This window comes from Alternaria hordeiaustralica (assembly GCF_023758085.1).
Source record: "Alternaria hordeiaustralica strain BMP 2776 chromosome Unknown scaffold_10, whole genome shotgun sequence".
Classification (NCBI taxonomy): Eukaryota; Fungi; Ascomycota; class Dothideomycetes; order Pleosporales; family Pleosporaceae; genus Alternaria; species Alternaria hordeiaustralica.
Window position 1 is genome coordinate 847208 of NW_026056782.1, and position 11374 is coordinate 858581.

The 11374-nt window shown below is 53.6% G+C and overlaps 4 protein-coding genes across 4 annotated transcripts; 1 reads left to right on the top strand and 3 right to left on the bottom strand.

Annotated features, from left to right (window-relative positions):
- Positions 1-839: 839 nt before the first annotated feature.
- Positions 840-2194, bottom strand: J4E84_005863 (uncharacterized protein; the record flags this gene model as incomplete). The annotated part of the gene is made up of 4 exons (XM_049388455.1): positions 840-1187; positions 1241-1789; positions 1852-2073; positions 2138-2194. 4 exons carry the CDS (start codon positions 2192-2194, stop codon positions 840-842), a joined length of 1176 nt encoding a protein of 391 aa, XP_049244000.1.
- A 569-nt stretch (positions 2195-2763) lies between these two features.
- J4E84_005864 (uncharacterized protein) lies at positions 2764-4075 on the bottom strand (the record flags this gene model as incomplete). The annotated part of the gene is made up of 2 exons (XM_049388456.1): positions 2764-3547; positions 3600-4075. 2 exons carry the CDS (start codon positions 4073-4075, stop codon positions 2764-2766), a joined length of 1260 nt encoding a protein of 419 aa, XP_049244001.1.
- Positions 4076-7886: 3811 nt separating this feature from the next.
- On the bottom strand, positions 7887-8977 carry J4E84_005865 (uncharacterized protein; the record flags this gene model as incomplete). Its single annotated transcript, XM_049388457.1, has 3 exons — positions 7887-8321; positions 8378-8716; positions 8771-8977. 3 exons carry the CDS (start codon positions 8975-8977, stop codon positions 7887-7889), a joined length of 981 nt encoding a protein of 326 aa, XP_049244002.1.
- An 867-nt stretch (positions 8978-9844) lies between these two features.
- J4E84_005866 (uncharacterized protein) lies at positions 9845-11166 on the top strand (the record flags this gene model as incomplete). Its single annotated transcript, XM_049388458.1, has 4 exons — positions 9845-10112; positions 10171-10608; positions 10663-10817; positions 10873-11166. The coding sequence occupies 4 exons, from the start codon at positions 9845-9847 to the stop codon at positions 11164-11166; spliced, it is 1155 nt and encodes a 384-aa protein (XP_049244003.1).
- Between the last annotated feature and the right edge of the window lie 208 nt (positions 11167-11374).

The window sequence follows — 11374 nt, forward strand, 5'->3', positions numbered from 1 at the left end:
GCTGCTTGCAGCTCCCGCAATGCGTTCAACACCCACATGAAGAAGTGCTCTCGAAACAGAGACTTCGCGAACATAACGAACTTACGAATCTGGTATTCGATGACATGAAGGATTTCTGGGCAGAATGTGGAAAGGATGAAATTTCATAACAGGATATGTGCTTTGAAGTGATCGATAGCTTCTGTATAGAGAGAAGAATGTACTTTGACCCAAACGATCGAATTCAAGGGCTCAACAACTTTCATTCAATAGCGTATGATAAGTGATGCGACTTATTGACCAAGCAGCAAAATGCTGTCTATCACCGCCGTCCCTAGATACGCATCGCTCCAAGGTACACAGCCGCAGTCAGTCACAGAGAGCGTGACGAATGGTCATTGTTGTTGATCGGGGAGGCCGCTGTGGGCGCTGAGAGCTGTATGGAGACGGAACAGAGTTAGCGCCTTGGCGTCGGAACGCGCGCCACGGGCCGTCAACGTGGCTGGCGTCTGGCAGGAACGTGGGAAGTACCCATCACTCCTTCCCAGCGCGACGGGCGTGACACGCGCGATCAAGGATGTATCCGAATAATGACGACACCTCCCACTATAGCGCCGTTCGGACCGTAAACATGCGTCACCCAACGCATACCCTGGCCGGCACGAAGGCCCTCGATCGGACCGCATCGGACGCGACGAACCATTCGGCGGAATAGGTGTTGCGATGTGAGGGACGAGATGAAGAGGCATGACGTACTCGCTGGAAGACATCACACTGGGCATTGGGAGAAGGGACGCGATCAACAATGCTTGAAGAACCTCTTGGTTTGAGCAACTACGTATGGGCACCACAGGCTCTATCTAAAGCTCTGGAATCGGCACAGGCCCAGCGGGCGGCTTACCGCCAGGCAACCAACCCTGGTGCACCGTCCTGACACCCCAACTTGCTGGGTAATCGATCTTTGTGTGGAAGAGACCGTAGTTCTGGAAGAGAAGCAAATCCTGCTCTTCCTCTGGTCCGACCCAGATGTGCTCAGGCTTGATCATCCGCCCTTGGAAGCTGTCAAGGAACTTCCTAACTTCGCCCAAGTCGTCGATGACCTTCGGAGTGTCGTTCGGACCCTTACGGATGAATAACCGGCGGGCGAGGTTGTGCTGGCATTGGAACGACTTCTTGCCAGTGACGGGGTTGACCCATACCAGCGGGAGCTACAACGGTGTTAGCACCAGATCCCTTGAGTCTGTTGTATAGGCAGGCATACCTTTTTCTGCCACTCCTTACTTCCCTCCTCATGCGCCTCCACCTCCTCGTCTGGCAACTCCCTACCCTCGCTCGCTACACCCAGACCATTTGGCGCACCGCGGCAGCCCTTGATCTTCTCGTACGGCCAGTACATGTACTCAACCCAGCTGTGGTCCACCATCTGCTTCTCCTCGTCGCTCAGCGACTCATACAGCTGCTCGACGTCTACGAACGCCGTGCGTCCTGGCTTGACTTCCATGCTCTGACCTGAGCCGTCGGCCCATTCCACCGTCTGTGTCGCCTTGCCCTCTGTAGGGAACTTGATGGGTCGAAGCATGGTGAAGGTTGGGGGATCGTATTTCCAGTAGGTGCCGTCCACGTGCCACCAGTGGAAGCGAGTCTTTCCGGCCTCGAAGTCTTCGTCCGCAAGCGGCTTGCAGTAGTATTGGTTGAAGTTGGTAGCGCCCATGTTCAGGCCTGGCTTGCCGTAGCGCGGGTCGTCTTGGGGGCCTTTGCCGATGAAGACAAAGGCGCCCGCGTCAGGAACTTCGACATAGTTGATTGCTGCCTGATCATCCATCAGCGCTCCGTCGTACTTTGCAGTGGCGAAAGTTCTGTCGCTGGACTTACCACTATACCATCCTTGGGATAGAACGCGCGAGCGAAGGTAGTGTTGTCTATCTTGCAAGAGTCCGGGTCGAGCTTCTGGAGCAGCTCCCAGCCACGCTTCGGTTCCAGGTCATGTTGGCCTTTGATGATGAGGAGCTTGTGCTCCCAGGTGGCTTTCTGCAGCTGTGCTACCGTCTCGTCCGTGAACTTGTTCAGGTCGAGACCAGTGACGACGGCTCCAAACTAAGAGGAATGATGTCAGCGACTGAAAGCAAAAAGCGTGCTGATGCATGGAATCAACTCGTACCTTGCAAGTCTTTCCCGAAGGGTGGATCAATGGCTCAATCTTGAAGTTGCTTGACATGGTGGTAATGGCGAACGATAGGTGTGTGAGATGAGTATTGCGCGCACGATATTGCGACTACAGTTGTACAATGACCAAAAGTATGGGGCACTTGTTAGCTTACATACAAGCTGCACATCACTGTGCAAAGCCCCATGTCTCCAGGGCTAGATCGCGAGGGTGTCGCGATTCGCGGACCAATTCAGCAAGTCGGAATCCGGGGTAGACCAAAATCCACCGAATATCGCAGCTCGCGCGGCCGTGGTTGGGGTAACGTCTCTTTGCCCTCACGCCGTCGCCACGGGTTGAGATGGAATACGAGCTAACGTGCCGATGATCGATTTCACAAGCAACTATCGTCCATGGTCGTCACTACCCAGATGGCGTTTGCCGGCGTGCAGTTTCGGAAAGACGTTCCGGCTATCGGAACAAGTTTGTGGAGAGCTTATCGATACGGAGATGTCTTGGCGAAGAAGCACCGAAACTCTCATTGGGCATCCCGGCCTGACCAGCTCCACATCATGGGGCGACAATGCATACAACCGTTCTCGTGTCAATAAACACCAACCAGAAATCGCTAAAAGATACATTCACAACTTCTCATGCACCGCCGTTCGAGCCCCGACTACCTGAACGCCATCTCCCTGCATGCTGTACGGCACGAACATCTTCCGTTCCAGCCCAACTTCCTTCAGAATACGATCCCACTTAGCCAATGACCTCTCTTGTGCCCCATAATTGGCCATCATCAGCAAATCAAACGATGCGCCGTACCAGTGCGCGCCCTCGTCCTGGAGAACAAGCTCGTCCAGCAAGATGACTGAGTCAGGAGCAAGAGCGTCCTTGAGTTGAGAAAGGATGTTGTAGCAGGCCTGATCAGGCCAGTCATGCAAGATGTTGCGTAGGTAGTAGACGCACGCTCCCTTGACTGGCTGCGGCTGTGTGAAGTCATGGTGGACAACCTTCAGTCCCTCAATGCTTTTAGCAGAATCGATGGCCGCGGCGTGTGTGTCTTGTAGCACAACACGTCCCTGCAGCTGGGGAAATCTCCTCAATACCTCCCTAGCCTGGTGTCCGTATCCGCCACCGACGTCCACGAAGAGAGTTCGGTGGTTATCTCCCGTAGTGGAGCCGTGCACGTACTTCTCGAGCGGAAACACGTCGAGCCAGCTCTTCTGCCCCACTCGCTGAAACGACATGTACTCGTTGAAGGCTTGTTGATGACGGGGTCGCTGCGATAGCCACTCAAAGAAGTGCAGGTCCGTGTTCTTGCCCAAGTTGAACGGAAGATGCTTGTTGTCCAGCGGTTGCTTGTAGCCATTGTCCGCCATCCACTTTGGTATCGCATTGTACGTTGCGATATTCCTCTCCGTTCTGCAAAGTAAATTAGTTACAAGCCTCAGAATCAAGGTCCAGTGGTACTCACACATGGAAGATCACGGATTCAAGCCCTGACATGGCTAGGTATCGCGTGATGTTTGTGGCCCGGTACGTCTCCACTCCGACTTGCTCCACCATCCACTGCGTTGCTGCATATCGTAGCACTCGCACTAGCAGTGCCTCCTCAGCGCCCAACTCGGCAGCCAATTGACTCACGCTCATCGCCGTACCCTGCCGCGCAGCAAGGAGTCTCCACAACCCCAGATCGATGCCCACTTGCACCATGTTGGGTGGCAGTGCGCAAAAGATCAGCCGCTGCATAGTGTCCCATGGTTGCTCGAGCTTGAGAGAGGCCATCCTGGCAGCTTCGAGAAATCGAAGTCGCTTTTCCTCGTCTTTGTAAAGAGAGGCGGGGATGTGGCCGGCGGCCAGAGTCTCGAGGGCATCAAGGATGTTGTCGGCTTCGACATTTTCGTCATAAGCTGCATCTGAAGGTTCAGACAGAAACGGAATGGCAGACATGGTCGTAAACTCTTCACTGATGAGTTGGTGTAGAGGTCGTTAATGATGAGATACAAGACTCTGCGACCAGGAACTGTGAAGTTATACGTACTTTGCCAGCACAGACACATATCGACATTGCCTGTGCTTCTTCGGTACATTGTGAATCATTGAGAGTCGTTCGTATCATCGGTGGCCGAGATCTTCGTACCGGGGGAGTGGTAACGTGGTTTAGTAGTGACGACTGTTTGAAGATCTGGACTCGAAAACACCGCGCTACCTGTTGTCGTTTGGCTGATAGTAACCCCCGAAAGAGAAAACAAACCGAGCCATCGACCTATGGAGGACTATCTTGCGTCTCACCCACGAAACCCGTGAAGCAATCAGGGCTTATCGTCACGTCTATGCATACGTTCTAGCCCCGCAGGACGTCCTCAGGAGGGAAAGCAGCCTATGGACGTAGGAGATAGTGCACTTGTGGACTGAAGAAGAAGCAGTAGTCGTGTTGATCTGATGAAAGATGGCACGAAGGCCACGAAACGCGATCGCTTAATGAACTATCGACAACTAAATGAGATCCTATCGCTGTGGCCCGCCCTGTCACAGGCCAATGACGCCTATACTCCATGCGCCAGTCTTTACCCATTACATCTGTAGCTTTACAGTCTCCACCCTTTCCGCCACCTTCGTCGCAAACTCCCCCGCAACATCCGCACACAAGGCCAAAAGAGGGTTCTTCACCGCGGTCTCCCCATCAACTAGTAGACCCGACAATAAGGCATCCCTTAGGCGTTCCAGGACCCGCTGGGCCTCCAACACTCGCTTCACTAGTAGCACCCGCACTACGGCCCGCCGGTCGGCGCCCCTGATCGGCAGTGTTCCGCAGCGTAGCGGCTCGTGCTCCTCGTCTATCACTGAAGTCCCACCCGCTGTACTTGACGACGATAATGACGAAGATGGTGGTGAAGATGCGCTACTGTCGCAACTTGGTGAGGACGCCAGCGACGGTGTCCAGAGGGAAGTGCCGCCCAATTTGAGCGAGACCAGTGCTCGGTCGATCGCCTCACAGATGACAAGCGCGGTCGAAGGGCGCGTTGAACATGCGTTCGGGCACGCCATCGTGTTGCAACAGCAGGTTATGAGCATTCTCGATGTGGAGAGCGCGGCTGAGGTGGAGGCGATGGGTGAGGAGGAGGGCGGATACGAGGATGTAGATAGGTGATCAAGGAGGGTCGGCACGCAGTTGCATGACCTGGGCGAAAGAGAGATGTCGTCTGAGGGCTGCGGGAATTGTGGATGTGTTTGCTGCTGTGGAGGGACCACGTAGCTGCAGTTATCGAAGCCTTTGCTACTTGTGGTCGGCATTGGTGTGTCCGCATATTGCTGATCCGGATGATAGCATGGCTGATGACCATCTGGGGTCAGCAAACCAAAGTACGGCAGCCCTTCGGCAAGAAGCATGGTCGAAGGATCGGACTGGTGTTGTTCATGCTCTCGTTGCTGCTGCTCCCATGGCGCTCCACAGAACCCCATGTCGAGAAGCTCGGGAGCAATGTGGAAATCGGGAGACATTGGGTAATAGCAATTGGCTGTTTGCTTGGGTGTGCCACATTGCGAACCGATGAAATCTGGCAGGCCTTGCAGGAAGTCGTCGTCTGAATGTCGATATGGCGAGAATTCCATCCGATCGGGGCTCGATAATTCCGTAGATTGCGCCATGCCGGGAATGGTGGATGTGCTGGAGTCGGAGCTGGAACTGGAGCTGGAGCAGTTCTCTGAGGTGGATGCCAGGCTGAATGGGGCAAATGGCGACACCTCACCTGAGGTTGGGATGGCGATGCCAGTCTCAGTCATGGGCGTCAGATACCCTTTCTGGCTCGCAGTTGCGCTGGTCGTGATGCCGGTGGAGCTCTTGCTGTTGTTGCGAGTGCGCGGTCGCCCAGCTCGTCGCGCCGGGCTGTAGACGCACTCTATGCCTTTCTTCGCACATCTGCGACATTTCGGCCGCTCTTGATCACATCGGATCTTGGAGTGTTGACAGCTATCACAGGCAAGGCGGTACTTGGTGGGTTTTGGCGCTGGCGCGCTGCTCTTGGCGCTGGAATCGGTGTCTTGCATACTTTATTCAACGTTGACGCTTGTTTCGGTAGCCAGAAGGCGATAGCGATGTTGCGATACATATACCGGCCATACTATCAGACCAGAGTATCCTGGGTGGGGCCGCTAAGAGCTGTTGATCTGGAGGGACTTCGGATCGGTTTCAGCTGATAACACGTACGCGCTGAGACTACCTCGAACTGCCTTGGTACTGTGATGGTATGCAAAAGCTTTGTGTGTGTGGATACACCTTTCAGGTAAGATCTCGCGATCTGGGGTGACTTCGGATAGACCCTAAGCGTTACTACCTTACGTGAACTAAGCCTCCCAATCGGCTTAGCTGCAACAGACCCTTGCGGGTGGCCCACATCCGACATACACTCCAGGGCTCGCCTGTTTCTTTACATAGTAAGTAAGACGGGCTCTCACTTCCGGCTTATACATAAGCCTTTTGGGTCGTACCATTGTACTGGTATTGTAAGAACATAGCGAGAGCTGATCGTGGTTACACTAAAGCACGGCTCGGAACGATGCATGTCATACATGTCAGCACGAAAAACGGTGTAGCCTCCAACGTCCTCGGGACATATGTCGTATGCGTCCAAATCAATGCATATCATATGCCTGGGATATGGTATGGCTCGAGGCGATGCATGCAACAGTGTCGCTCGGCTCATCACCGGGGTTGCAGCATGCATCCAGATCGGGTACCGATTCTCCACTACCCTGGCGCTTTCGTCGACGACCAAAAGACTACTGCAGAGTTCAACAGAGCAACGTCGTCGTATGAAAAGTCATCATACATCCCACGTTACCTAACACTATCGAAATTAACGCACTCTGAAGGGCCGTACCGCTAGATAGCGCTCGTGCTTCGTTCTTTCAACTTGGCAGCATCGCGTGGAGACTTGCGAACGGGGAGGGTGTTCTGAGAAGGGCCTTGTTCGGTTGCATCAAGAGCTTCTCAGAGATAAGATATACAGTTGCCAAAGCCTCACAGAGTTCGGGCCGAAGTTTCGGTACGTTGAGCCAATTGGGTGCACGAGCAGGCTCTCGTGGAGACTGGCGGGCGAAGGGGAATATATACAAAGGGCCGTTTTCGGCTGCACCCACAGCCTCGTCGTTCATACCAGCGCATACACACAGGGGCCCAATGTTCGACTCGCATGTTCAGGGTACGTGAACCTGCTTTGGATGTTGATGATTTTCCGAGGACCCGCTCGTTGCGTGGGTAGTGGAGACTCATTGTTTTAGGAGGCGAAGGCGCTCTGATCAACCCATTCGAAACGGACCGGTTCAACTCTTCTCGCACTTTCGATCGCAGGGCTTCGAACTGTTGGTCTTCTTCACCTGAATCACGTGGAGGCTTCCTCAAGGAAAGGATATTCTGGATGTGGAGGTAGACATCGCCCACCACTTTCCGACAGTACGACTTGGCGTCTCACCTCAGTGAACGGGAATAGCCGACTCGAACTGACTACCGTGTCTGCATTTGCTATGTTGCTTCACTTTCCGGACAACGTTAAAGGGGATGCACATAGGAGACGTTGGTGCTGAGCTCTGTTCTGGCTGGCCTGTGCTTCGTACGTAAGCCAGTCTTGTAAACACTTATGCGAATTAACCGCGGAGTACTCACACCTTCTGCGATTCTACTCATCCTCATGTGAATGAAAGCCTGCCAAATGTGGATCGCGTGAACAGGAGTGTAGTTAAGAAGCTGAAATACAACTATCGCTTAGCCCAAAAATGGTTTTACCGCCTCAAGAGCTTGCTTGAAGTTGGAAACCTCATCCGGCGATATACCCAACTGCTCCTTGGTAATGAAAAGACCCTGTTCCTTAACATGCCCAAACCAGTCCGTCACTGCCTCGCCAAACACAACTCCTGTGACAGCCTCTTCTCCGGCCAGGCCGAACAAACTACCGATAACTTCTGGCTTACACTCCACGTATACGCCTTTCTTGCCCGAGACTTCTTCCCACTGCGAGAGTGCCTCTCCAAGGGACAGGACCTCGGTGCAGACACCGGCGTATTTACCATGCGTCAACTTGGGGTTCGCCAAGATTTGGCGCGCCCAAACACCTGGGTCTTTGGCCATGTCACCGGCCATGGGGTAAACGGTGGATGGAGTTGACGGGACCATCCAAACGTATTTCCCCGGCGCACTGGCCTACCGCACATTTGTTAGTCATGTTAATAAGCCGTATGGTAAAGATGATCACTTACCACTGGCTGTGGCTTCAACATGGGGAAGAAAGCGAAATTGGACGGATAGAAGCCAAACATGAGGAAGGTGGTCTTAGCCGCCAGCTCTGGCATGTTCTTCCGGATATGATCGTCGACCTTGGCTTTGTAGTCGAAGTGAGGAACAGGGAATTTGCCTTTGGTGATTTCGTCTGCCGCAGGGAGTGTGCTCCAGATGTAATGCTCCAATGTCTTTACTTCAGCTGCCAATCTCGCGAGCATGATGCCATCGCGCTTCTCGATCTCACCGGCCTCAGACTGGCTGGCCCCTTTGAAGAAAGGTTCCCACCACTGAGTCACCGCGAAGATGGCTTGTGCGCCCTTCCTCCATGTCAGTTCTTGATCATGACATCAGCGACGACAATGAAGACTCACTGTGAAGGCTTTCCTAACAGACTCTTCATCGTCATAACTTCCTTGAACAACCTCCATGCCCTCGGCAGCAAGCTTCTGGGCCTTCTCTCCGCTCGGATTCCTAGTCACTGCGCGGATCTGCCAGTCACCAGACTTGAGCAACCCGCGAGCGATGGAACCGCCTTGGTTGCCAGTCGCACCGGTGATAACAGCTAGTTTTTTTGCCATAGCTGCTAAGTGATGTTGTATTCTCTGGAATGTGGCTGGAAAGGAGAAAGAAAGAGGTTATGAAGCTTAATCCCGTGCAAAGTCTGTAAGTTCCAGGATAAAACCTTCAAGTTGCACGGAGAGTATATGCCTATGGACAGAAACGACACCTCTTGAACGCACGCGAACTGCCGAAAACACAAGATCCAGCTTCAGCATACTATGCCATTCTCGGTGTTTGAGAAGGCCGGCCGAAGTAGTGTAGTGCCATCTTTGATCGATTCGATCCAGCGATTGAGCCTTCGGTGAGTAACGAAAACGTTGGCATGGTACGCGATCGCAACTGCCGGTGGTGGACTATCGGGTGTGTACTCGCTGTTCAGGTACTCAAAATATCCCGCAGTGGGCTCGGCCCGAAGTTCCACAAATGCTCCGAGCCACGACACGCAACCGGCCACTGTGGGTCTTCGTGCATCACCGATGAGGCTCGCTCTCCCATGCTGTCCGCACGTGGATTGTAGACTAGAGATACTGTACTCGCGGTATTTCCCAGATTGCGAGTACAAAGTTAAGCCTACCTAGGTAAAGCAGCACCCTGGGTGAAGTATGCATGGATATAAGGCAGAAACGATGACGTCTTCGAGACAGCTGTGTGATTTGATATGTTGGTGATCGTGGTTCATAGCTCGTACCACATCGAACATATGCCCCGGCTACCACAGTAGAGTAAGCAAAATGCGCCGACTTTTCGGTCTCTTCGGTTATCCGAGTCCAGATGGGGTTCCATGGCATCTATTATTACAGTAGCTAGACTGCTTTCATAGAATTAATCGTCGTTTGCTTCTCATTATCCTCTGCTTTCAGTCAGTAGCTACCTCATCAGTCACCATGTCGAGAACCGCCAGTACCTTGCTTTGCCGCGCTGCGCCAGCGCTCCGTCTCGCCGCACTGCAACCAGCTCGTTCACCATGCCTGCGCCGAGGATATGCTCAAGAAACGCCGTTCCCGAAGCCACAAAAACTGAAGGGCGTACTCAAGCCTTTGAAGCAGTTCTTGGTGACGCCTACAGTGGGCACCGAGTTCCCAGAGGCGAATCTCGTTCAGATGCTCAACGCACCCAACTCGGATGAGCTTCTCAGAGACCTCGCCATCACGAGTAAGCGTACAGACTGGTCCCTTCGAGAAGACAGAGCTGACGGGTGTGTTCTCTCTAGTCGCACGACGCGGAGTCGTCTTCTTCCGCAACCAGAACGACATGACCAACGATCTCCAGAAGCAGCTCATCCAACGTATGGGTGAGCTAGTGGGAAAGCCGAAGGAGTCGACCCTGCACATACACCCCGTACTCAACCCTAACACCCCGATGGGTGGCAACGACCTGCACATCAGCACCATCAACTCCCGTCAGCGAATCATGGCCCACGGCAAGGCCGTACCTCGTGACCTAGGAAATGTAAGACAGGCGCTTGAGTCGTGGCACAGCGACATCCAGTCCGAGCAAGTGCCTTCCGACTACACATGCTTGAGACTTGTGGAGCTACCCACCTGTGGAGGAGACACATTGTGGGCATCTGGATATGAGGTCTATGACCGCATTAGCGAGCCCATGCGCAAGATGCTTGAAGGGAAGACGGCAAACTACACCGCACCATGTAAGCCTGCCAGCTGCTAGCGAACTTCGTGCCCTCTAACAAGTCTCTCGGCAGTCTTCGAACGGATCATCAAGAACTCGAAGCTCCAGGTCTACACAGAGGCACGTGGCCATCCTGAGAACACCGGCAACCCTCTGAAGGCCGTACACCCGGTCATCCGCACAAACCCCGTCACCGGATGGAAGAGTGTCTTCTCCATTGGTGCATACGTACGTCTCGCTCCAGCATTCAAGCCATACATCCACTAACCAGACACTTCAACAGCCTGAATCCATCAACGGCCTGACTCAGCCAGAGAGCGACATGATCCTGAACTGGCTGATGGACATGGTACTCCGCAACCACGATCTGCAGTGCCGCTTCAGGTGGCAAGGTCCAAACGACATGGCCATCTGGGATAACCGCAGCATGGTGCACAACGCGACCATGGACTACGACGATCACGGCAACCGCTTCGGATACCGCGTGTGCGGTATTGGAGAGAAGCCCTACTTCGACCCCAACAGCAAGTCGATGCGCGAGGCGTTGGCGGAGGAGGCGAAGGAGGAGTCTTCATGAGCGAATGATCTTTTCAGATAGTAATTCTGGTGGAGACGGCGTTTTGTCTTGTTAGTGTACGAAGGAAAAGCGGTGGGGTTCCATCCTTGTATGAAGTAATCTGATCTCTTTTGTTTCTGGTCCGAATCTGGTGTCTACTTCGTGCAAATTGGCGTGTTTCTGTTGCCATAAAATCTGCCCTGTCCTATTGGCTATTGCAAGGCCGCCG